Raw genomic sequence first — 27,033 nt, 5'->3', positions numbered from 1 at the left:
GTTTTTGCCACACTTTGGTGTCAAAAAAATCCACACTCAAGCTCTTGCAGATTGTCACGCGCAGGCCAGAGCAGCAGATGGGGCTACAACCATTCACAGGCCTGAAGAAAGCAATTTCGGGAAAAGTGCAGTTGGACTTTAAGCGACATAAACCCTGCCTTTGTGAGACGGTACAGTCATCCCCCACCACTTCAGGCTTCCGATACGGCGGCTTCACTCTACAGTCGTCCCTCGTTTATCGCGGTTAATTGGCTCCAGTCCCATCCATCATTAGCGTCGCAGGGGTATGCTGGAGCCTATCCCAGCTGACTTTGGGCGTGGTCGCCAGCCAATGGCAGGGCACATGTAGACAAATAACCATTCACACCCGCATTCATACCTATGGACAATTTAGAGTCGCCAACCTAACATGCATGTTTTTGGAATGTGGGAGGAAACCGGAGTACCCGGAGAAAACCCACACACGCACGGGGAGAACATGAAACTCCACACAGAAATGCCCAAGGGAGATTCAAACCCAGGTCTTCCCGATCTCCAGACTGTGTGGTTCCAGACCCAACCACGTTAAATCAATTTCCGCGCTATAGGATTCAATGTTAATAAATGGAATATTTTCCATGGTTCGAGCATAGAAAACCTGTTTATGACTTTGTAAACACGCTTATTTCATGCCCTGTACACATGAAATAACACACATATAGTCACATCCATACTCCTATTATTCATTGTTTACATCACACTGCAACTCTTATGCAGCAGGGACTCGAGCCGGCCGCTTGCGAGCAAGCTAACAAGCAAGGAAACTAACCAGATAGCCTCAATATTATTTCTTCCAAACTTAAGAAGCCAAAAACGTACCACTTCCACACAGAATGGAAGGAGAACTTTTTTCACGCTTTCATGTGGGACATGGCTGACTTCATGACTTCAGTGCAGTTTTAAGGTAATGTCATGTAAGCTAATGTCTCAATGTTTTGTGTCATTACTGCCGCCTAGTGACCACAATACTACGTATCACTTGTTTGGTATTTCAACATGCTTTGACTAACAATAGACCATAGTCTACCACAAATCAGCTATCATTTATTCATTCATTAGTTTCTGAAAAAACGTGATGTAGCGAGGGACGAATGTAGACTATCAGGGTTTTCCAAGCTATATTAATAAATCATTGCTGTTTCGTTTTGTGGTTGAATACAGCCCAAAAATATGCATACTTAAGCAAATTTTACATATTTTATGACTAGTTGAAGTATTTTCAAGCATAAAAATGGTTAAAGGAAGTAAAATACAAACGGAAGGCATTGAGAAGACGCAGTAAGAGACGTTGTGATGATATGTAGTATTCTACACTGGTCACTACGTATCAGTACTGTTACATTGATGAGCAACAGGACGTACTGTCCACAACAGAAGTAAAAAAAACAAAAAAAACTACATGGAACTCTCCTAATGTTAACATGTGTGAGTCTCTATTATGTCTTATTTATATCTAGTATGTCTTATTTTTTGTTATTATGTCTACTATATTGGGTAAACGGAGTGTAAAGGTGACTATAGGGGTGTTATTTCATGTCTAGAGGGCTCTAATAATGTTAAAAAGCCTATTTAGAAGGCCATCAACAGATTTTCTATGCTCTAACTACAGTACAAAAATATTCAATTTATAAATAAGGAATCCTATTTACAGTCGGGTTTGGAAGCAATTAATGGCGATTGTTGTGGTTAATTGGTTCCAAACTCGAGCGCGATAAGTGAAATTTCATAAAATAGAATTCAATATTTGTAAATGGAATATTTACGTAGTTAGAGCATAGAAAACCTGGTTCCGACCTTCTAAATATGGTTTTAACATTATTACAGCCCTGTTGACATGAAATAACACCCCCATAGTCACCTTTACGCTCCTATTATTGTTTGTTTACATCACATTGCGCAGACTACGGGATCACTGCAGGGACATAACTGATGGCTGTTGCTAGCATAGCAAGCTAGGGAGCTAACTAGTTATCCTCTCCAATTTACTTATTCTAAACTTAAAGTGTTTCAAATGGAGTGGGGAAGTAGGACAAATAAGCCTAAAACTCACCACTTCCACACGGAATGAGAGGAGAACCTTATTTTCCACTCGATCCGTCTCAGCCATGGCATGTCGTCTGTGCTCTGCTGGCTCAGTAGCCAGTCTCCATGCAATGTGAAAGTGTGAATGTAACCTAACGTCATGTCTCGTAACATTAATGATACCTAGTGACCACAATACTCCGTATACCTTTTCTTTCAATATTTTTGACTAAAAATAGGCCATAGTCAACCGCCAAACAGCCATCATTTATTAATCATTTCTTGAAAAAACGTAATATAATGCGGGAGCGATATTCAAACCGCGATATAGCGAGGGACGACTGTATTGTATACGTAGTAAGCTTCTTTGAATAAAATCCTCAAATTGTGTAGAAGGTAAATCTGCACTGTTCTCCTCTTGGCCCAAATGCTAGTATTCTGCAGCCTCCTTCCGCCAACCACGCCTACTTTGTTGCGACTGGTCACGGGTCAGCGCTGCACACAGAGACACGCCCCCCTCAAACATTGACACAATAAAGAAGAATGAGACATTGGATATCTTTGGATGAATATGGGATGAACCGTGCTTTATTCACAAAACGGCTCTCTGTGACGTAGGTCTTTAGCTCCCCCGAAAACCAAAAAATCTTCCCATTGCTGCCTTATCCCAGTTAAGATACAACAAATAACAGCTAGAAATGAATTTGTACTTGAGGAGGGATAAGTATTTGATCCCCTAACAAATGCAAAACATTCTGTTATGTGGCCACAAAGCAGCACCCTCTCTTCCATTCAAACCTCGCCATCCACCACCATGAGCAAGACCAAAGAGCTGTTAAAGGTCCTCATGAACAAGACTGTAGACCTGCTCAAGACGGGAATGGACAAGAGAGCACTATGGGTGCAGTCATTGATCAACGCAAGGTAACAGTCAATCACCCTCGCTCTGGAGTTCCATGCAAGGTATGACAAAACACAAACTCTGCCTTTCACACAGAACAGCAACAAAAAATGCCAGCATTTCCAAGCGGTGTCCAGACACGCCCGCTCTGTACATAACACATAACAACACAACAGTGCCTCGATGCTCCAACCTCGTAGTCCTGCGTGATAGCATCATGTGATAGAGCGAGACGTCTTCCGCCACCGCCTGTCCATCTTGATAGCTTATCATTCTCTTGAAGCGGAATAGCGTGAAGATAAACATTAGCTGATGGAGCACACCTCTGCTGCCTGAGGCGGTTTTATTTCACAGCTTGGGGATTATTTTAGACCAGAAAAAGTCAAATCAACAAAGACCTCCGCCAAGGCTGGACAATCCTAAGTTGGACCAGAACCAACATGCCCTGTGCATGCATTTGTGTTTCATTTCCTGACAAACTCCTTCATGCAGGTCCAACTTTGGTGCAGACCAGGGGTGTCACGAGACGAGACCACGCGTGAGATGGGGTTCACGAGAACGAGAATGAGATTTGGACATTAATTTCAAGGAAAGTACAATGAAAAAATGCGACTGGACAAACAATTTTTTTATTTAACCGCGCCACAAAGCAGTGCAGGTGAGTTTTGAAATGTTAATTGTCAACATTTTTTGAGACCAAATAAACCACTGATGTTATGACAATATGTAATAATAAATAACAAGAAAAATGTATCATACTTCCTTTAATATGTCATCTTTCACTCTGTAAAGTTGTGGAATTGGACTTTGTGACGTGTATTTTCTGACTGGCAATTTGTACTTGCAAAATATGCTAATTAGACGATGAGGTCATCAAGCCCCCGCTGCTGCGAACCTCCCATTGGGACACCCCCACCTTAATGGAAACTAGTAGTTTTGGTATAAAGCTGCTAGCTAATAAACAAAAAGCAATAACAAAAACTTAACGTAACCGCCTCAGGGGACGTAATCATCCCCACGCAGGTTTATTTAAGGAAACAGGCCTTTTGGAACGCCCCGAATGCTGCCTAGACGCTCCCCTTGAGGACTGGGAGCTGTAATTCCATCCATTTTCAAACCTGTGGTCCAATCCTGCCGGGATTGACTGACCTTGGAGGCCCGCTTTTATGCTCTGCTCTGCTGAGCCGCGGCATCATCGGGTCATTTGCTTTCGTTTTTGGAGGCAAAGCACCGCGATTGCCTCATTATGGTGCTGCTGCTTTCATTGTGTGAGAAGCATTCACACATTCTTCACTATTTTTCATCTATTTATTCCTCCACCTCTTCTTATGCCGCCTCATTTTTTGTGTGCTGACTCCTCCCACATTTCTCAACCGATTCAAACCAAGCCAACATCAAAAAGCTCAATCAGAACACGTTGGGTATCTGTCAAAATTCCCACATTTATAATATAATACTCCCATAATATTTTGACTGGTTTCCTGTAATATTCTAACTTTTTCCCCAACTAATTTTCCAAAAATTATAACTTTGGTCTTTGTTTTGTTTGTTTTCCATCATATTACGACTCACAAAAAGTCTTTTTTATTAAATATTTCAACTTTATGCAACTAAAATGACATTATTTTACCTCTTCATATTACAAGTTTATTCTCATAAAATTGCAATGTTTTTCCCGTTAGAATACCACTTCTTTCTCTTAATATTTTGACTTGATCCTCGTAATTTATTATTATTATTTTTTATATAATTTTACAAATATTTCATACTTTCTTCTTCACAGGCTCTTCTTTCTTCTTGTAATATCCCGACTTTATTCCCGTAAAGTTTGACTTGGCTCAGGCGTTACCAGAGATGTTGGAGTCTTATTTTGCACGTCCAAGTCAAGTCTCAAGTCTTTGGTCACAAGTCTAAGTCACGTCTCGTGTCTCTAAAACATAAATCTCTCATGTCTCTTCTTCTCCATAGTGTCATCTGAGGTACTAATGCGTGAGGCCGCACCCGATGTGCAATATAGTTACCATGGTTACCATGTCAAACAGGAGGGAATGACATTAAGCTCGTCAGACGTTTCAGAGTTTCCCCAATGTTAATACGTCAAAAAAAGAAAAGAAAGGAAAAAAACACGAGTCCAATTAAGTCTGAAGTCTCTCTGTGTGCGACTTAAGTGTGGGAGAGCGGCCGTCTCCCAACCTGATGGTCGCTGGTTCGATCCTCAGTCATTTCAACATTCATTCTACATTTCAGTTCAGCTTCTGCGTTCGCACACATTTCCTACTAGCTGGTTTTACTTTTATTAAAGCAACACATTCGCTTTGTTTTTTTCTTTACTTACAAATGATGGAAAAACCCTTTTAGCTTTTCATCCACATCTAAACTTTTAGAGATTTTTTTGACAGTGTATTGCTCAGCCACGTGCGACTGATGCGATTAAAAGTGCAACCCAAAAGGGATAAACCAAAAACAGATAAAAGCCTTGTTTGTTAGTCATGTGACTAATATTTATACGCTGATACCATAGCAAGTATTTCCATGATGCAGAGTTAATGTCAACACCACTTTAGCTCTTTAGACGCTTCCTCTTCTTCTACTCGCAAAGCCACTGAAAAACTCATCTTGCAGACTTCAAGTACATCACGGACACCTCCAACTCCCTAATGTCCCCACGTGAGCGCATAAAACACACAGACAGACACACACACACACTCCCCACCCGTCCGATTCCTGACCTGCAGAGGGAGACAGATGGTTGCCATAGCAACTATCTGTGCGGGCGCGGCTAGGAATGCGATTCTGTGAGACGTGCATCTGTTTCGCCCCAGCGGGTCTACCCGCTCCCCGTCGACCGGGTCGGAGTTGCGAGCACGGACGAGATGAACAGGAAACGCTGAGCAGCTCCAGCAACGCTAACCCCCAAGTGAGAAAGATGCGCCCAAAGCTCAACTCTGCATTGTCTTCATTTGTCTGCATACTTTTGTTGGTACGGTCACTGCGCAGGAAAGCAGCAGCGTGGAAGATAACGGCGGGACGTGGAACGGTAACGTCACATTCCTGGAGGGGAGTGATGGTATCTCATCAAAACTTTCATTCATTCGTGAAAGCGCTGCAGACACAAAAAGTGTTGAGAGGACACCGATCCCACATCCATCCATCTATACATCCCATTTCTATAGCACAGGTGAGCTGGAGCCTATCCCAACTACTTCCTGGACTGGTCACCTGCCAGTCATATGCAAACAAACATTCACACCTTCAGACAATTTACAGTCTCCATTTAAAACTTGGATGAATACGAAATGCACAAAAACCGAGGCAAATTTTCCCACAGTAATCCCTCGTTTATGGCTGCTAATTGGTTCCAGACCCCACCGGATAAGACCATTCCTTTTTATAAATGGCATATTTCATAGTTAGGGCATAGAAAACCTGTTTATTAACTTCTAAATACACTTTTAAACATTATTAGAGCCCTCTCGACATGAAATACCACCCCAGAGTCACCTTTACTTTCCTATTACACAATATAGAAGACACAATAAGAGAAAATAAGAAATATATAAGACATAATATGGGCTCACATTGTTGTTCCTTTTTTAATTCCTGTTTCCGTGCAGTAGTCCCTGCAGTGACTGTCTCATCAATGTAACATTACTGACACCTAGTGACCAGTGTAGAATACTACATATCATCACAACCTCTTTGAGTGTGTCTTCTGAATGCCTTATATTTGTATTTTACTTCATTTAGCCATTTTTATACTTGAAAATGCTTCATTTGAGCCAAAAGTAGACAACATTTGCTTGAATATGCATTTTTTAAAAACTAAACATTTGTAAATGGAATATTTTTGTACTTAGAGCATAGAAATCCTGTTTGAAGCCCTTATAAAAACGCTTTTAAACATTATTAGAGCCCTCCAGACATGAAATAACACCCCCATAGTCACCTTTACACTCTTATTACCCAATATAGTAGACATAATACAAGAAAATAAGACACATAAGCCATAATATAGACTCACACATATTCCGGTTTCTGGACAGTACTACCTGAAGTGGCTATTGGCTCATCATTGTAACATTACTGACACCTAGTGACCAGTGTAGAATACTACATATCACCGCAACCTCTTTGAATGAGTCTTTTGAATGCCTTATATTTGTATATTACTTCATTTAGCCATTTTTTGCTTGGAAATGCTTAATTTAGGCTAAAATTTGCTTAAATCAAAATATTTTTTGATGAATAACTCATTATTATTCAGCCAGTAAACAACGATGATTTATTAATGAATATATTTTTGAAAAACCGTGATAAGAGTGAAGCTGAAAAATTCGAAGCGTGACGTGGCGAGGGATTTCGGACTAGAGTCGTCCCTCACAATTTGATTGTCGCTCCCTCGCTATATTGCCTTTTTTCAAGAATGAATGAATGAATAAATGATGGCTGTTTGGTGGTAGACTACAGTATGGTCTATTGTTAGTCAAACATGTTGAAATACAAGTGATATGTAGTATTCTGGTCACTAGGCGGCAGTCATGACATTATCTTACATTACATCACCTTAACACTGCATGAAGTCATGAAGACAGCCATGGCATGTTCGACATGATGCAGTGAAAAAAAAGTTATCCTCCAATTTTGTGTGGAAGTGGTACGTTTTTGGCTTCGTAAATGAAAAGTGCACTTTTTTGGGGAATTTTGCCCATCAACCACAATCCTTATGTGAGAGATGAACACACCCCTTTCTCTTTTCTGTGCATTCTAAAGATATAAAAACAAATAAAAAGAGGCAGCTCACGGGACACACCTATTCCGCCTCAAAAGGCCGCTATTAAAGCACCTCCAAAAAAGCTCCAACAAGGTTTTATGGTTTTCTATCCATGCTGTGAGCACGTAGTAGCAGGTACATTCATGATAACATGGAAGACTTACAGTATCTTGGTCATTTTAAGCATTAATGGAACTTCCTTCCTGGGTGCGTTGATTTCACATAGCAACATGTCGCCGTAGCTTGGTTAATATGCAGGTCACATGACGTAAATGGAGCGTTGTTGGTGCTTTTTGGAGTTTTTTTCAGAAGGCTTTAGAAGTGTGTCCCATTACGTGCATTCTTAGCTGTCACTTTTTACCTGTTTTTATATCTTTAGAATGCACCGAAAAGAGAAAGACGTCACACCCCTGGAAATAAATAGCATTGAACATACTCAGACACTTTTCATAGCTTGGTGAAATGTCATCAGACGTATGACAAAGTAGGATCATGTGACATCCTTTGACATTCCGGATGTGGATGACCTCCTTTGCAGCTATGAAGTTCCTGCATTCACTGACTCCATTTCACAGGCTCTTTGTTCACAAACAGCCTCTCACGCACCCTGAAGGCTGCAGTGACTCAGTCTGATTATTTCTTTTGCAGCCAATGACGCTGCCCAATCACCCGCCATTGGATGCGCGTGTAGGACGCTTCGCCTCTCATCTTTTGCTGCGACACAATGACGCACCTTGTCAGGTATTTACTAAAGGGGAGGAGGGGCACTTTGGTGTATTTGTTCATGAAAGATGCTGAAAGTAATCCAAAGCAGGTCAAAACAGTAATCCCTCACCACTTTGCGCTTCAAATTTTGTGGCTTCAGCCTATGTGACAGTTTTTCAAAATATATTCTTGAATAAATCATGCTGTTTTGTGGCTGAATATATCCTGTTATTAGTAAAAAAAAAATGCATATTTAAGCAAAGTTTAAGTCAAAATGAAGCATTTTCAAGCATAAAAATGGCAAAATTAAGTAAATTACAAATAGAAAGCATTCACAGACGTTGTGATGATATGTAGTATCCTACACTGGTCACTAGGTGTCAGAAATGTTACCCTGATGAGACAATAGCCACCGCAGGAAGTGCTGTACAGAACAGGAAGTCAAAAAAGAACAAGAAGGAACTTGTGAGTCCATATTATGTCCTGTTTATGTCTTATTGTCTCCTTTTATAACTACTATGTTGGTGAATGGTGACGATATATAGCATTCTGAACTGGTCGCTAGCTGTCAGTAATGTTATTATAATGTTGCTTGAGACACACGAGCAGCAGACTTGATGGCCGGAACAACAGGATTTTATTGCAGCTTTGAATGATCTGACAACAAGCACAATAATCCCTAACACGGGCTACTGTTGCGGTCGTAACCCACGTCAAGCTAAAAGTCAACTCTGTACCCTTGACGTCACTTCCTGTCCCCGAGCACCGGAACACATTTCTAGCAACACACACGAGCACAAATCTTTACAAGGATTTAGAAGGTCGTAAACAGGTTTTCTATGCTTCAACTACACAAATATTCCATTTGTAACTAATTATTAGTAAAAAATGTTATCTATTTTTGGCTGACATCAAGCATTTTCAAGCATAAAAATGTCTGAATGAAGTAATATACAAATATAAGGCATTCAGAAGACGCACTCGAAGTGGTTGTGATGATATGCAGTATTCTACACTGGTCAATAGGTGTCAGTAATGTTACAATGATGAGACAATAACCATTGCAGGGGAAAGTGGGGATTTACGGTATCTTATTAATAATAAAATCATTTTATTTAACTATGTTAAAGGAAAAGTGCACTTTTTTTGGAATTTTGCCCATCATCCACAATCCTTATGTAAGACATGAACACTCTTTTTAAAAAAAAAAAAGCTAAAAAGAGGCAGCTAATTAATGCACATAATGGGATGCACCTATTCCGCCTAAAAAGCTGGCTATTAAAACACCTCCAAAAAGCTCCAACAAGGTTTTATGGTTTTCTTTCCATGCTGTGAGCATGTAGTAGCAGGTACATTCATGATAACATGGAAGACTTACACTATTTTAAGCATTAGTGGAACTTCCTTCCTGGGTGCATTGATTTCTCATAGCAACATAGAAAGGAACGCTACACCTAGCGTAAAAACAAAAAGACAGCATCCGTGGCGGCAGCTCCAATGTGTAGCGTTACCTTTTGCTAGTGACCTGAGGCATTGTGAGCGAGTGTGTGGTGAAGCTAGTACCTAGCCGGTTAGCAGCTAGTCTGTGTGGTGTGGCGAGGTGTCACTATGCGTATTTCTTGGGCGTAACAATGTTAATAATAAGAATAATACTACTAATAATAACAATGTCACTGTAGCTTGGTTAATATGCAGGTCACATTATGTAGATGGAGCATTGTTGCCGCTTTTTGGAGGTTTTTTCAGAAGGCTTTAAAGGTGGAATAGGTGCGTCCCATTACGTGCATTCTTAGCTGCCTCTTTTTATCTGTTTTTATATCTTTAGAACGCACAGAAAAGAGAAATACGTGTGTTCATGTCTCACATAAGGACTGTGGATGGGCAAAATTCCAAAGAAAAGTGCACTTTTCTTTAAGGGCCAACAAAAAACAAGCAGGCGGATGAAAACGGCCCCTGGTTTGCACTTTGGACACCCCTGAACTAGATGACAAAAAGGGTCTTCCAGGATGGAATGCAGAAGGATGTGCTGGACCACCAACATTACCACAAATTCCTCTGTGGAAGTTCCTGCTAAGCGAGTTTCAGCATGGGCACATTTTGATACGATTACACACACAAGCTAAAAGCCACTACCGGCTGCTAGCGGATGCTAATAATGTTAGCGGTGCCCTGTCTTTGCATTATTCACATCAAAGAAGTCTTGACGTGGCTCGCAGTGGCTAGTGCATATAGCGTTCCACACAACGGTCTCGGTAATTAACCACCAGGTTAGGATGGGAGGATGACGAAGACTTCTAAGACTGCTGACTCACAAAATGTTTAACTAGCGCTTGGTAAGAGGATGGGCGGGTGGCAGGTCTAATCTCTTGGCACTGCGCCGCCACCTCAGTGTAGGTAAGACTAAACCGGTTGGACGTGAGCGGGTACCTTTGAAGTCCGCCACAGAGCTCTTCAGGAACGTCACAAACCGGCAGAAAAAATCAACCACACGCTCCAGGTCACGGGTTTTTTCATATGAGCACAACAAGAGAGCCGACCACCTGGCACGGTAGCGGATGTTTAAGTCGACACCCAGCCAGGGGGACTCTCGTTAAGAGCTGAGATGTCCATCTTAGTCAAGCGCATTGATGACTTCCCCAAAGGGTCGCATCTGCAGTAACTGCACTAACTCTTGAGGCAGCTGCACAATCAAGGCACGGGCTATGATAACAATCACCTACTTGGAGCTCCCGTCGAGCACAGGCTCCATAGAAGAGGCTGACACATGGAGAGGTCCACCATTTTGCCCCTAAATCGCACCTGTTAGGATATGAGCACACAAAGCCTTCTTGAGGGGAAGACAGCCTCGGGTGACCTGATTTAGCATCCCAAAGCGAGGAGGGGGGGAGGCGAGATTGGGATGTTGGACCGCGGATTACAGACCAACCGCTGACTCCAGGAAGCGGAGCGGCGGATTAGAAAAGACGGCGCGGGGGACGCTTTCCTCATCCGCACACACGACCGTGGAAGACTTTTCCCTCACAAACAGACATGCAGGTGGCGACACAGAAGCGGGGGGTGGTGGAGGTGGTGGGGGGCCAGAAACTTACCTGGGCAGGATCTGTCCAGGTGGGGATTCTTGGTGGGGTCGGGGGAGCCGAGCTCCGATTGCGGAATGCGAGGGCTCTCCACAAACTTTCCTTTCCGCAGAGGGGCTGGGAGCAGAAAAGCATGCGCACGCACACACATACACACGCACACACACAGGGACACAACACACACACACACACACACACACACACACATATATATATGTAAATTAGAGAGAAGGAGGACAAAACAGGAATGGGAGTGAAGCTTTGAAGCGTCTGATCGGTACGATATACAGTGGTGGGAAAAGTGTTTCCCTCGTCCTGATTTCTTATTTTTTTGCTTGTTTGTCATACTTTGTCATACTTAAATGTGTCACATCATCAAACAAATTTAAATATTAGTCAGTGACAGCACAACTGATATGTTTGATATTTAATTTGACTTAATGCGTCATTTGGCTGCATGCAGTTATCATGTTCTTCCTCAGTTCCTTGACAAACTGCCTTCATAAATTCCTCTAAAAGACACTTTGGACACGGAATGACGTCTACTAATGTTTCAAAAGATGACAAGTCATTTTAAAAATCAAATGCATTTGTAAAAAAAGTTTTAAAAAATACATTCATAAAAGTGTCAAAAATAATAACAATAAATACAAGTAGAAGTGACTGAAATAAAAGTGTAAAAAGTAACAAAGAACAAAATGAAATGAATAAAAAAGCAAATACAAATATAAATGACTTAAATAAAAGATTACACATTTTTTTTAATGATAAATAAAAATTTTAAATGACTTTAATAAAAGTGGGGAAAATAATTTCAATGAATAATTCAAATTGACCTAAATAAAAGTAAAAAAAAAATTAAAATGATTTTTAAAAAGTGTATAAAATATTTCAAATTTAAAAAAATGTAAATGACTTCAATAAAAGCATAAAAATAATTAAAATGAATACAAATATAAATGACTTAAAAGTGTACAAAACAAAATAAATAAATAAATAACCTAAATTAAAATGAAAAAATGACTTGATAAATGTATAATGACTTAAAAGTAAAAACAGAATTAATAAGTGTATAAAATAATACAAGTAAATAATAAAAATAACATAAAAGTATACAAAATAAAAATAAATAAAAATGGATTAAATGAAAATGTAAAAAATAAAATGTAATCCCTTCAATTAAAATAAATAAAAAATTAAAATGAATTAAATGAAAACGGAAAAAAATAATTATTAGTGAATAGAAATTAAAAATGACAAATAAAAAAAACAATAAAAATGACGTGAATAAAAGTGTAAAAAAATAAATAAATAAAAACGCCTTAAATAAAAACATTAAAAAATGATTAAAACAAAATAAATCAAAATAAAAATGCCTTAAACAAAAGTGTACAAAATAAACAAACTAAAAAAGACTTAAAGTGTAAAAAATGAATTTAAAATGACTTAAATACATACAAATGGCTTAAATAAGTGTGCCACGACTTGGAAAATGTGGGTCCCAGGTTGAGACCATTTGAGAAACCCAAGCTTCCAATACACTAACTTGATATTGATTGCTTTTAGCATTTTTAGACAAAATGCATCAAAATACCCCAGTCCTTCACCCCCGGGCACCACTGCTGTATGACAGTCAAAGCGCACAAAACATCACATCATCAACAAATGAATGAATGAATGAGAGGATGAAAGGATGGATGAGAGACCTGAGTTGTCCCTGAATCTTCATTTGAGATAACGGTTTGCTTGCTTTAGCAAAGGTTCCCAGTGAACAAAGCCAACACCAAGCGTGCAGAGACAAACAAAGAGACACAAACTCAAGTGCGTCTTCCTTCGGCAGCGTGGCTGAGTCAGCAACTTTGTGAGCATGCGTGGCTTTCTCGCCGCCGCCATCTGCCTTTGAAATGTGCTCAGTGTTAACACGCGCGTGACAGGCTTGTTTACTCCAAATGTCTGGCTCTGACTCAACGCAACACAAAGACACTTTTTCGCTCAGCAGAGACATCAAGACTTTGAGGTTTGAGTCGCTCGAAACAAGCAGAACGCCATTGCAGCCCAAACATGACGGAAGTTGATTCATGCATTTGTTGTTTGGGCCGCTAGACACCGTCATACTGTAGATACTGTACATGGATATACATGAATACTTGACTTTATCCTAACTGTCTTTTCTACTGTGCGTGCAAACTGGGGGCGTAACGGTGCACATATTGGGTGTTACATGGTGTGCATGTACAGCACATGTATGCTGTCGTGTATATAGAGTACAGTAATCCCTCTTTCCTTCGCGCTTCAAATTTTGTGGCTTCACTCTATCACGGTTTAAAAAAATATAGAAATTAATAAATCATCGCTATTTTGTGGTTGAATACAGCCTATTATTCGTAAAATAATATGCATATTTAAGCAACTTGGACATATTTTTTGCCTTAATGAAGCATTTTAAAGCACAAAAATGGCTACATGAAGTAAGACACAAATATAAGACATTCAGAAGACGCATTCAGACATGGTGATATGTAGTATTCTACACTGGTCACTAGGTGTCAGTAATGCTACATTGATGAGTTAATAGCCACTGTAGGAAGTACTGTGCACAACATGAAGTAAAAAAAAGAACAAGGAACTCTCCCAATGATAACATGTGTCAGTCTTATTTTCTCTTACTATGTCTTCTACATTGGGTAATAGGAGTGTAAAGATGACTATAGGGGTGTTATTTCATTTCTAGAGGGCTCTAATAACATAAAAACACGTATTTAGAAGGTGGTAAACAGGTTTTCTATGTTCTATGTAGCAAAAATATTCCATTTATGAATAGGGAATCCTGCTTTGCGGAAATTCACTTATCACTGTGGGGTCTGGAATCAATTAACCACGATAAAGGAGGGATTACTGTTCGTACCAAACTCTAACCCCCGGATACAAACTATTCAGTCAACTGTTCCAACTTAAGACAGTGCACTTCCACGATTGTCGAGTCCTCGGAGCTCCAGAGATGAAGCGTGAGGACGCTGCAGCTGCTCTGGCAACACCTCGGTATTACATCATTCCAGTCCAGTAATCATGCACATCAGCACACGCGGCCAGGATGGCTTCTCCACAGGAAGTGAGGATGAAAGAGGCACATGGCCCTGCAGGGGGTGTGTGGATGCTGCATATTTCTCATAAACGCTATGAAGTATGAACTATGACTCTACAGAACCACACAAAAAGGAGGCGTTGACGCCTTGTGGTGCATTGTGGCTGGGTCACATGACCAGAAAGAAGGAAGCAGTCGTCGCTCCCACAGTGAAATTTGGAGCTGCTAACGTCTGGAGACTGCACACCAGGTGAAAGGGGCGAGGTTGCGACTATCTATCCCGCGGTAAATCCTCTCCATGGCGGCGGCTCCAGGAGGCTTAAATCCCGAGGACTTGGCGGTGGCAGTTGTGTGCCAAAGCTGCGGACGGCTGACAGCGTGATGGATGGCAGCGGGCAAATCCACTCCTCTAATGAGCTTATGAATAACTATACCCACGGCGTGCACGTGCAACTCCATGCTTGCTGCACGCAGGGGCGTCCGTTTCAATGCACGGTAATCCCAGTGGCGGCATTGCATCATGCGCACGCCGGCAGGTGACACAATCTGAGCCCACGGTGTCACATTCACCTCCTATAAAGCCCACGGCAAGCACGTGGAGGAGGGTTGCCGCGGCAACGGGATACAGGCCCGCACCGCCGCTCGCTCGGCCCCCGCCGAGACATCGGACGTGCCCACACGCACACGCACCGACACGAGGAGGTGTACGTTGGCCAGCTGTCTGCAGGAGTTTTGCTGCACGCCGCCCCAGTCGCCATGGCAACAGCAAATAAACACAGAGCCCGTGGAGAGAAGTCAAGGTGGTCATGCGCGAAAGCTCCCAAACTTTCCATGAATAATAATCCTTATTCCATCAAAAATAAGATACAAAAGCATCTTTTCTCTTTCAAAAGTGGATGAAAGCACACAAAGATGAGCATTTTGGGTCCAGTCAAAAGCGTTAAACAGTGTCAGTGAGCACGTGACGTACATACACCACCATTTACATTTTTAAATTCAGGCGATACATTTGTCTCACTTATTTGTTTTTCATCTAAAATTTTAATTAGCACATTTTTTGATTACCCAAATATTATATGAATATTATATAAAACAACACATTATTTTTCTCACTAATATGTTCTCATGTAAAATTGTAATTTTTTTCAGCTAAAAATGTAATGAATACGTTTTTTGATTATCCAAATATTATATACACCAACACATTTTTCTCATTTGTTTTTCATGTAAAATTTCAATTAATCAATACATTTTCTGATGATGAACATTTTATACATCAAAGACACTTCCAAATATTATATGAATATTATATAGACCAACACATTTTTCTCACTTTTATTTTTCATGTAAAATGTTCATGGAAAATATAATAGATGATGGATTACTTTTTCGTACAATTAAAAAATAAATAAATAAATAAAAGAATATTTTTTAATTAAAGTAAAACATTTTTTTTTTACTTTTTTTCTCGTTACTTTGCAATTTTTTAATTTTTTAAAATTGTAATTGTAATTGTATTTTTTTTATTCTAACTTTATTTTTTAATTTTAAAAAAGCGACAAAAAATGAGCTGTGGGCCGCAAATGGTTTTAAAAATTAAAAATGTAAATTTTCTAAAATAGTTTTAATCCCATTTAAAATACTCTTGAATATTTTTTAATGTATTTAAAAAAAATAAGCTGCAGACCAAGGCAAAGTGGATCAGGAGCGCATGTTGCGCTGATAATGGGCCTCAGTTGGGAAACAACAACAATGCAGAGCAGACGTTGCTGCAGCAAGTGAAAAGTCCATTTGCCACACTGCCTCTCCCTTCTTCTTCTTCTTCTGTGTGTGTGTGCGTGTGTGTGTATGTCTGTGTATCAATCACCACTGCCTTGGGAGGATTAGCCGAGCAAGGTGAGGCTCAGGCAGAATTTTAAGAAGGGAAGGGAGGGGCATATATTCTAAGAAGGCTCATTATCCCAGCTCCCTCTCACCCCCCTTTCCTTACAAAACAAAATCCTTTTGATTGAACATTTCACACATTAGTGAGGTCCGGGATGAGAAACGAGAAAAAGCTTGAGGAAAGGTTGAGTTGATGAAAAAGTTTGTTTTCACATAAGCAGCAGAAACCTTGCTTTTGAAGGCTGACGGAGGTTGCTCCGTATTTCATAACGTTACACGTCACATCATCATCATCCGGCTCTTTTCCCCCCCCCACACACACACGGTATACAGGAAGTGTAACTGCGTGGTGATATAATCACTCGCTAAACAAAAACAGCGCAGCCCAGGCTTTGACTGGCAACAGTGCCAAGGAGAAGTCAGAGCTCGAAGACCCCTCTCCGTCGTTTGGGAACACTTGACCTTCCCGGTGAAAGACAAGTGGATGAAATGAAATGTGCAGTGTTTGTGCAGAACGCGTGACATCTAGTGACACGGCGACCTTGTCGCAAGAGTCTATTGATTGGCCTGTGCATAAAAAATTCATAAAATGTTCATGCACGCCGCCTGCTTGGGTTTCAGCTCTGCCAGGACAAGACGCAGCTTGTTACCAACATGCTCAGCAAAATGTACAACTTCAAGTAGTTCCATTTGCACAGTGCAATGCATCGTGCTCAAATAGGAAAGAGGAATCAAAACAAGGAAATAAATGTAATACATATAATCATGTACATATACTGTATATATCAGGGGTGGGGGAAATAATGGATTCTTAGATGCGATGCGAACATTGACGATTATTAATCGATTCACAAATGTCAATAATTGATGCTGATGGAACCAAAAAAAAAAACGGAACAAAAAGACGGAAAGCGGAAGTTTATGGTGGTGCACCGAAGTGTAATGGGCGTCACACACGGCAGGCGACAAACAACAGCGATTGGCGAAAACTCACCACCGACACGTAGCAAACCCTGCACACATGCGGCGACGGGCTGCTGTGACCAGCTGCGCTGGTGAGTGACGCGTTCACATCCAGAGCGAATTGTACGAGCCTCCCACGGTTTTGATTGGCTGTCAGATATGGAGGGAATTCAGGAGTGTCAAAGTGGATCAGAGAAGGAAAAGCGGCCGGTGTTGATCGAGTACTCTTTTAAAAACCCACATATCTCCCCATTGGGTGATGGGATACCCCGATCGAAAGGAACATTAATGTTGTGTTCTGCGCATGTTCTCTTCAAAAGGAAGCTTGTGTCTTTGGCAGGAAGTACTTGTAAACATGCAAACAACATGCAGACACGCAAAACCCCACACTTTTGGAGCGAGGAGGAAGCCAGCCACCTCATTAGTGTGGTGAAAGACAGAAATATTATGTCTTTTATGGACGGTAGAAAGTACTGCGATCGCCAAATCTATCAAAAGGTGAGCGAGAAGTTACGTGAAGCAGGGTTTTGTACGAACGCAACTTCAAAAGTGACCGGGGGGGGGCTCTGGTGGATGAAGCCTTCCTATTTCTTCACGTTCTCGCCTTCCATTAATGAAGAAAGCGAGACAGAATAGTGTCAAGTACTGTTAGTGGGTCAGCACCAGCGCCAAAACGCAAACAAAGGCATTCATTATCCGCCGTGACGGTGTTGTTGTTGTTGTTGTTGTTTTTGGATACAGGAAGAAGAAGCGGACGTTTTCCGTGCGTCCAGACGCTGTCCATGCGTTGTTTTGTTTTGCTTTTTTTCATGTCACGCATGTAAACAGGTTAGTCTCAGTCTTTCAGAAACCGGAATAATGACCTTAACCCGATTATTGACTGCATGTAAGACTGTATGATCCATCTAACAATAAACGAGAAGGGACATTGTGGTGCCAACTTTCCTACTTTAGGTCGTTACGGTCCACTTGCAATAGGACCAAGTGAGGCGGTAACCAACCAGATCCAGCAGATGGAGCTACGCTGTGTTGGTAATGTGCATGACCGCCACCTGCAGGACTGGAGTGGAACAGGAGCACATTATATTGGTGCAATTACAGTAATCCCCCGCCACGTCTCGCTCTAAAGCGTTTTTTTTTTTTAAATATATTAATTTATAAACCATGCCTGTTTCATGCTTGTCAAAAAATATGGATACTGAAGTAAATTTTATGTATTTTTTGCCTAAATGAAGTAGCGATGTCCACATTGGGATTGGGATTGGGATCCGCTGTATTTTGAAGATCGGATAAAATCAGCTTCCACCACAAGATCGGACTGATCCGGTTGCCGTATAACGTTCGTAACTCTGGGCCACACTCCAACACGGTGGGTGCGGTAATGCGCCTCAAAGCTGGTTGCCACTCGACTCCCGCCACCCGCAAGAAGAAGAAAATGCAACACGACCATGCAGACACCCCGCGGGGAAGATAGTTTCACGTTGGATATTTGGCTCCGTAGCTACAGAGGTAGTTCCCCATCACTGTGCCCGGACTGCTGTGTCATGGTGCGGGGAGCTTGCACGGGAAGTGCTGCTCTAACCACTGGGTTGTTTATAGTGGGAAAAAATGTCACATATTCTAAATCCCACCACAAATTGATCTATTAACATGTCAAATGATTAGTCCTACCCCAGAAGTATCTTGCACGGCCATTTTTTCCAATTTGATCTTTTATTGGATGGACTTTTGTTGGATCTTTAATTGGATTAGGGACCTGACTCACAGAAGTTTGTTACAAAAGCCAAACAATATTGTTGGTCATGCTGTGTAATGAAAACGTAAATTCAGCAATACTTTGGTTGCATTATTTTTAATGCTTTGAAGAGCTATTTTCATAACCATGTTCAATTCCACAAATTCATGTTTGTAACAAAAGCTTAAAAAAAAAAAGGATTGGTACCGGATCGGATCAGATTGGAAGACAAAAAATGTGGATTGGGACATCCCTAAAATGAAGCATTTCCAAGCGTAAAAATGGCTAAATGATATAACATACAAATATAAGGCATTCAGAAGACGCATTCATAGACGTGAAGATATGTAGTATTCTTTACTGGTCTCTAGGGGGCTATCCATTCATCCATTTGTTCCAGCCTCTCATCCACACGGAAAAGGCGTTCTGGGTGCCCTGGAATGCCATTTTTTGAAAACGGCTCCCAGAGTGGGAAAATCTGAAAACGGCAGCTTACTGTTTTTGGCCGAACCTCGGACTGGGCCTAGGTACCAGTAATGTTACTGTCATGTTGGGTGAGACACACAAGCATTATTAATTGCGGGTTTGAATGATCTGACAACAGGCACAATAATCCCTAAAACGGGCTGCTGTTGCGGCCATAACCCACACCAAGCTAATACTCAACTCTGAACCCACGACATCTCTTCCTGTCCGCCACCCACTCAGCTCCTCTTGGGCCACAACACATTTACAGCAACACACACGAGCACAAGTATTCTTTATGTCTTATTTTCTCTTATTATGTCTACAATATTTGGTAATAGGAGTCACTATAGGGGTGTTATTTCCTGTCTGTATTTAGAAGGTGGCAAACTACAAATTCACGTATCACGATCGGGTCTGGGACCAATAAACGGCGATAAATGAGGGATTACTGAATAGCCTTGGTGGAGGTCCGCAGTAGTCTGTCAAAAAAAAAAAACTACTGCCAGAAATGGACATTGAACAGTGTTTCTCGCGGCCAATGCCCAGGGGGTCTGTGCTCTTGTGACTCAGCTGTATTAGCACGCCCACTCTTTCTATGAAAAAAGCGAAGGTGAGAGACGCGTAATTGCCAAGGACGCCGGTTGATAGGTGATGGGACAATAATAGCAAGGCTGTCCTGACCTCCAAGCTAAAAGCCCGCAGGCCTGCTGAAACCTGAGGACCACACCCTTGTCGGGGAGAAAGATCTGGAGGTCTTCAACGATGTGGAGAAAACAAGGGAGGCAGAGCAGATGAGATTAGGATTCTTCTGATAACAGCAGCGGCGGTTAGCGGGCCGATTGCGGCGCGAGCGTCCAGACAAACGCGCCCTGAAATGAGTGAGCAAATCTGCTACCGGCAGACGGAGCCGCGCTGAATGTTAATGGCAGTGCTGGTGTCATTGTGCAGTCCTGGGCGGTCGTCCGCAAAGCTTTGGACGCGCTTGGATGAGCGCATACACACACACACACACACACACACAGAAGATGTGTGTGTGTGTGTGTGTGTGCCAGAAGGTGCTGCATCTATCCCAGTCTCGTGTTTTGTAAGCAAAGCTCTTTCAACGTTATTAATAGCACACTGCGGGCAGCTAAACACAGAGCTAACGAGTAGCAACTTCATTTGGACGGAGCAGTAGAGAGGGTCCGTTAAATGCCACGCAGTCGCTGCTAATATGTAGCGTGAACACAGTTCATCATTTAAAAAGAAGTACATTTAACATAAGAGCAGCAGACAGTATGATGGGTTCCGGTGATCAAAAAGGCTGCAAATGTTTGTGCGAATGCATCAGAAAGGACCTTAAAACCACCAGCAAATCTTTGCAAATAAAGCCACTTAGCTGGGGCAGTTATTCCGGAACAGGCAATAGTCTTGGACAGAGAAGCGTTAGGAATGGAATATTTTCCATTCTGTGGTAGATCAGCACAAACGAGTAAAACAAGACTATTATATTAGTGAAAAATATTCCAAGTGTTAGGAATGAAATATTAAAACAGAATAAAAAAACATTCCATTCCTAAGAGTTAGGAATCTCATATTTTCCACTCTTTAGATAAGTACAGCAACATGTTTGTGCTTATTTACCACAGAGTGGAAAAGATTCCATCCCCAACAGGAGTCTTGGTTCTTGTATTCAGAACATTTGGTAGAGAGGTGTATCGAGTTTGAGCTTGAAAAGCTTCTTCCACGGCTAAAGACTTGGCCTTCCTCGTGAAATACGTAAACAAAGTGGATAAGATGGTTTGTTCCTTGACTGTACCCAAAATGAATCAAAGCGTGACCATAAAACTGAGGTACGTGCCAAAACATGATTATGCCATAAAGTTACATGGGAGCAGTAATTTTACAAGTCTAAAGTCTAGATATTTAAAGAAAACTTAATGTAAGGAGAAGAAAGTTGAAATATTACGAGAATAAAGTCATAATTACCAGACAAAATTTACAAGAAGAAAGTTAAAATAGTTGGGAAAAAAAATAAATAAATTTGAAAAAACAGCTGTAATTTTACGACAATAAAGTCTAAATATTAAGAGAAAAAATTTTATTCTAACGAGAAAAAAAGTCAAAATTTTACAAGAACAAACTTGTAATATCATGAGGACAAATTATATTATAGGGTTGAGATATTAAAGAAAAAATAAGTTACTTAAAAAAGATAAGATCATGCAAAACAAACAAAGAACAAAGTTGTAATTTTTGGAAAATTAAGTTGGGGATAATTTCATAATATTATGGAAATAAAGTCCGAATATTAAGTCATAATTCCGAGAACAAAATTTACTAGAAGAAAGTTGAAACAGTCGGAGAACACTCAAAAAACAACAACAGCAAAAACGGGGAAAAAAAGAGCAGAGTTCATATGATAATTCGCTTTTTTTAACCTATATGTTAGCGCTGAGATGCGTTATTTTGTTGAAATATATACAGTACAACTTCTTAGCACATCTACATGTGTTGTAGTACAAAATATCAAAGTGGGAAAGTTGCATCCTTCCATTTCTTCCTATGTGGCCCTCTCGGGAGGAAAAAGGTTTGGACACCCCCGTGTTACATACTGTACACCCTGAGACTTACAGGGCATGACAATGTCCATATTTATCCCAATTACAAATTAAACTGCATAAAATGTGTGTAAATTGTAGTTCAGCCCCAATAAGGTCACTCGTGGCTGTCTGGTATTCACGAAGTCTCAGACACGCGACCAACATTTTTCACTCATGTTCACTCATTACGACAAGCGACACATTCAATGATAGCTGCACGTTAGCGGCTAAACTTTGCCCAATCGCTATCATTCGCTGACAACAATGTGTGTTTGTTAGGTGATGCGTACTTTACTTGTTCTTTAATACAATGTTTTGGTATGTTTTAAACGTGTACATAGTTTGATGTGCGTCTAATCAAGTGTCATCTTCTTACAAAATACCCGATCTACCTTTTACTCAAAGCAGGAAGTGGGTAGGAAATGTGAAGGTTAGTACCCTCCAGGCAGGTTCAGTCCCTTTAAGGCAGGAGGGGATTGAATGAACTACGCAGGAGCTTCATCCAGGTTTTAGATGTTATTAGGGGCGTCACAAGATCTCATGTCTCAAGATCTCGTGAGATTAAAACATGACAAGATTTCTCGCCCAGAAAAAACATGTCTCGTGGGCAATAATAAATTCATTCATTCATCACACAATAAATGAAAACGGATAATGTTGCTGGCCTCAATATATTGTCATGTGCATGCGGGTTTGTTTTCCTCCAAATAAGCAGGAAGAGAGTTCACTCTGTGCATTGCTTTGGCAATGACCGTCTCTCTGTCTCTGTGGGTGGAGGCGGGGCTGCTAGCATACACACAGAGGACAGAAGAGTGTAACGTAGTAGAAATTTAATTGGTACATTGCCATATATTGTCATATTACAAAAAAAAAAAAAGTAAAGTGAAGATCTTGTGAACTGAGTGTCTCGTGCCATAGTATTGGGCGGTGGGACAATTGGGCTTCTTGAACTGGACACTTGCACGAGTCCAAACATGAGGTTTATATGTCATACAGAGCGTAGTGGAATCAAAGATGGTGAACGGGACAAAGGGAAGTGTGTAATTAGATTAAGAGCCAATGTTTAGGATATTTCTTGCTATCACAGCCTACAGGCAAAAAGTATGGAAAGTCTGCTGGTATTCGTGGAGAGGAAGAAGAATAAAGTCACGGACAATGCCGCTTTTTTTTGTGATGATCATGTCTTCAACGAAAAGTGCCCTTTTTTTTGGTGAACAGAAAACAGATAAAAAGAGGCAGATAATTAATGCACGTAATGCGACACACCCATTCCACCGAGAATGCCGGCTATTAAAACACCTCCAAAAAGCTGCAACAAGGTTTAATGGTTTCGTATCCATGCTGTGAGCAAGTAGTAGCAGGTACATTCATGATAACATGGAATACTTACAGTGTTTTGCTCATTTTAAGCATTAGCAGAACTTCCTTCCTGGGCGCATTGATTTCACATAGCAACATAGAAAGGAACGCTACACCTAGCGTAAAAACAAAACCACAGCAGCGGTGGTGCAGCTCCAATATGTAGCGTTACCTTTTGCTAGTGGCCTGAGGCATTGTGAGCGAGTGTGTGGTGAAGCTAGTCGCTAGCCAGCTAGTAGCTAGCCGGTGTGGTGTGGTGTGGCGAGGTGTCACTATGCCAGTAACATAGTTCTTGGGCGTAACAATGTTAATAACAACAATAATAACAAGGTCGCTGTGGCTTGGTTAATATGCAGGCCACATTATGTAAATGGAGCGTTGTTGGCGCTTTTTGGAGGTTTTTTCAGAAGGCTTTATATGTGGAATAGGTGCGTCCCATTACGTGCATTCTTAGCTGCCTCTTTTTACCTGTTTTTATATCTTTAGAATGCACAGAAAAGAGAAAGACGTGTGTCTTCATGCCTCACATAAGGACTGTGAATACAAATTCCCTACAAAGTGCACTTTTCCTTTAAATGATGACAAAGCGTCCTTCTAAACATCCGTTTCCTTCAACACGACGACATACGAGTCTAGACGTAGAAGACGGCATTCAGTGGGCACCTTCCCCAAGTGGGCGTCATGGGCCAATCGGGGTCGTCACCAACAGACACCTGACAAACTTGGCGGAATGTTTGAACGCCGCGTCTCCAAACTTCCTTCCCCGGAGCCCATCAGAGGCAGCCCATGATGTTTGTGTGCTACTGAGACATTTTGTTCTGTTCGCACGGCGTCCGCTCCCCCCCCGGGGGGCGAGCGGGCAGGGAGGCGAACAGCCTGCAGCAAGAACGCGGGAGGGTGGGGTGGTGGCGGTGGGAAGTGGGGTGCATATCCCCAACACATGCCACCACTACGATAAAAAATGTAAAAAAAGTAGCCAGACAACTTGAAGCTATTTATGCAAGCATATGTTACAGAGTCTGATGCATGGAAAAGTGAGACGCAAGCACAACAGGAACAAGCATCATTAGCCGCCCACAGACACACACACACACACACACACACACACACACACACACACACAGACACACACACATAGACACTAGAAAGACAATCGAACGCTCACCCACGCTGACGCATGAAACGCACCAGAACACTTACATTATCGCGGCGCTTGATTCACAGCTCCTCCAGCCTACGTTAGCGTCATTAGCGCCCTCTGACAAGTGCATCAAATCACTTCCCGAGCGTCACGCGACCCCGGGGGCCGGCCCGCTGAGATGAGGGCAGGTACACGGCAGCCTCACCTCAGTGGGCGGAGCCAGCGACTGGGCGACAGAGAGAGGGCGTGGCGGGGCTCACCATTCTCACCAGAAGCGCATTCCCGCAGGCCCGGCGTGCTACGGCGGCGCCCTTTCCTCGCGAGCCGGACGTCCTTCCGGCCGCAGTGGTGAGAAGTGAGGGTCCTCCTATCTGAGGGCAGGATGAGGACGTGGGGGGATCTCCTCAGGGCTTGGGTGCTGATGCTGCACTCGAGTAAGCGATACGTGGGGGGACTGAGAGGAAGAAGGCGTCAGTGGCTGTGTCTCCGGGGAACAGAGGCAGCGGTGGTGTTGGCGGCGGTGGGAGAGCGCAACAGAGGTGACACCCGCCAGGTAACCTTCACCCCTGCCCCCCGCCGAGAGTGGAGAGAAAGAATAGAAGAAAAAAAAGAAACGGCGGTGTGGCAGCCTGAAGGATGCGAGCACCTCCGTCCTGCTAACGCGGCGTTATAGAGTGTTATGTATGGACGGCGGAGAGGAGCGGGAACGCGAGCCCAGGTCTCCGACGGATGAATGGCGCAGTGCTGCTGTTGTCATGGCAACCAGCGAGCAGAAAAGAAGGGGGAGGAAAAAGGGTGGGAATGAGAGAGAGAGAGAGAGAGAGAGAGAGAGAGAGAGAGAGAGAGAGAGAGAGAGCGCAAAGAAAACGGCTTAAAAAAATATAAAAAGACGGGAGGGCGGGAGGAGAGTTATTATTAAAGGCGCGCGGTTTTGCCGCTGACGGACACGCGGGATGGCGAGGAGGATGGAATTATTTGACGGGAAAATGTTTTTAATAAGAGCTGCACTGTCCCCCCCGCTGGGCTCTGCCGGTCCACTCTGTCCTTGTTTTACCCTTGGAAGTGCAACCATGTTGTACGGCTATTTAGCGCCAAGACATGAACTTGCACCTTCCCATTGAACAATCTCCATCACTCACACTTATTCACTTATTGCCCAGACACACTTTTGTCCTCTCATCCCTTCATCATGTCAGCACAACTTCTAATATAGTACTATAATGATAATATAGTACATTAAAAATAATATAGTGCTATAATAACAATATAGTACTGTAATGATAATATAGTACTATAGTAGCAATATAGTACTATAATAATAACATAGTACTGTAATAGTAATATAGTACTATAATAATAATGTAGTACTGTCATAGTGATATAGTGCTATAATAGTAATATAGTACTATAAAAACAATATAGCACTGTAATAGTAATATAGTAGTACAGTAGTAATATAGTACCATAATAATAATAATAATATAGTACTGTAATAGTAATATAGTGTTATAGTAGTAATATAGTACTGTAATAGTAATATAGTGCTATAGTAGTAATATAGTACTGTAATAATAATATTGTACTGTAATAGTTATATAGTACTATTGTTGTAATATAGTACTATAATAATAATATAGCACTGTAATAGTAATATAGTAGTACAGTAGTAATATAGTACCATAATAATAATAATAATATAGTACTGTAATAGTAATATAGTACTGTAGTAGTAATATAATACTGCAATAATAATACAGTACTGTAATAGTAATATAGTATTATAGTAGTAATATAGTACTGTAATGGTAATATACTGTAATATTGTAGTAGTAATGCAATACTGCAATAATGATATAGTAGTGTGATAGTAATATACGTAGTACAAGTCAGGAGTGGTTTGTGTGCGAGTGGTCATCAACATGCAGCGTGACGGCGAGAGGACAGGCTGACAGTCGAGTCACATTTACTCATCTTCCACAACATCTCCATCAGTGCATCCATCAATCCTTCTCAGCGTATCAGTCATTCAAATAGGATTCCTTTTAGTGTTTTTGCTGATACTCTTTAGGCTATGTGTGTTGACATACTTCTAGCTACGTTTGCCAAAATTGTTCTAGCTACGTTCGCTGACACGCTTTTGCTTACATTTGTTACGTTCCCTGATACTCTTTTGGCTAAGTTTGCTGTTGTTCTTCTAGCTACGTTTGCTGATACTTTTTTTTGGTATGTTTGCTGACGTTCTTCTCGTTGCATTCCCCGATACTCTTTTGGCTATGTTTGCTGAGATTCTTTTAGCTCGGTTTG

General features: G+C 41.5%; 1 protein-coding gene across 3 annotated transcripts in view; it reads right to left on the bottom strand.

Moving 5' to 3' along the window:
- Nucleotides 1-27,033, bottom strand: part of tanc2b (tetratricopeptide repeat, ankyrin repeat and coiled-coil containing 2b) — a 153,911-nt gene that overhangs the window by 44,261 nt on the left and 82,617 nt on the right. For 2 of the 3 annotated variants that reach the window (XM_054800817.1, XM_054800818.1), the window contains exon 5: nucleotides 11,528-11,632. The exons of the other annotated variant lie outside the window; for it this stretch is intronic. In XM_054800817.1, the coding sequence (XP_054656792.1) occupies nucleotides 11,528-11,632 (105 nt within the window). The remainder of the gene's footprint in view (nucleotides 1-11,527; nucleotides 11,633-27,033) is intronic. 3 annotated transcript variants of the gene reach the window in all.

The sequence above is a fragment of the Dunckerocampus dactyliophorus genome, chromosome 15 (genome assembly GCF_027744805.1).
Source record: "Dunckerocampus dactyliophorus isolate RoL2022-P2 chromosome 15, RoL_Ddac_1.1, whole genome shotgun sequence".
Lineage (NCBI taxonomy): Eukaryota > Metazoa > Chordata > Actinopteri > Syngnathiformes > Syngnathidae > Dunckerocampus > Dunckerocampus dactyliophorus.
This window is presented reverse-complemented; position numbering and strand designations above follow the sequence as displayed.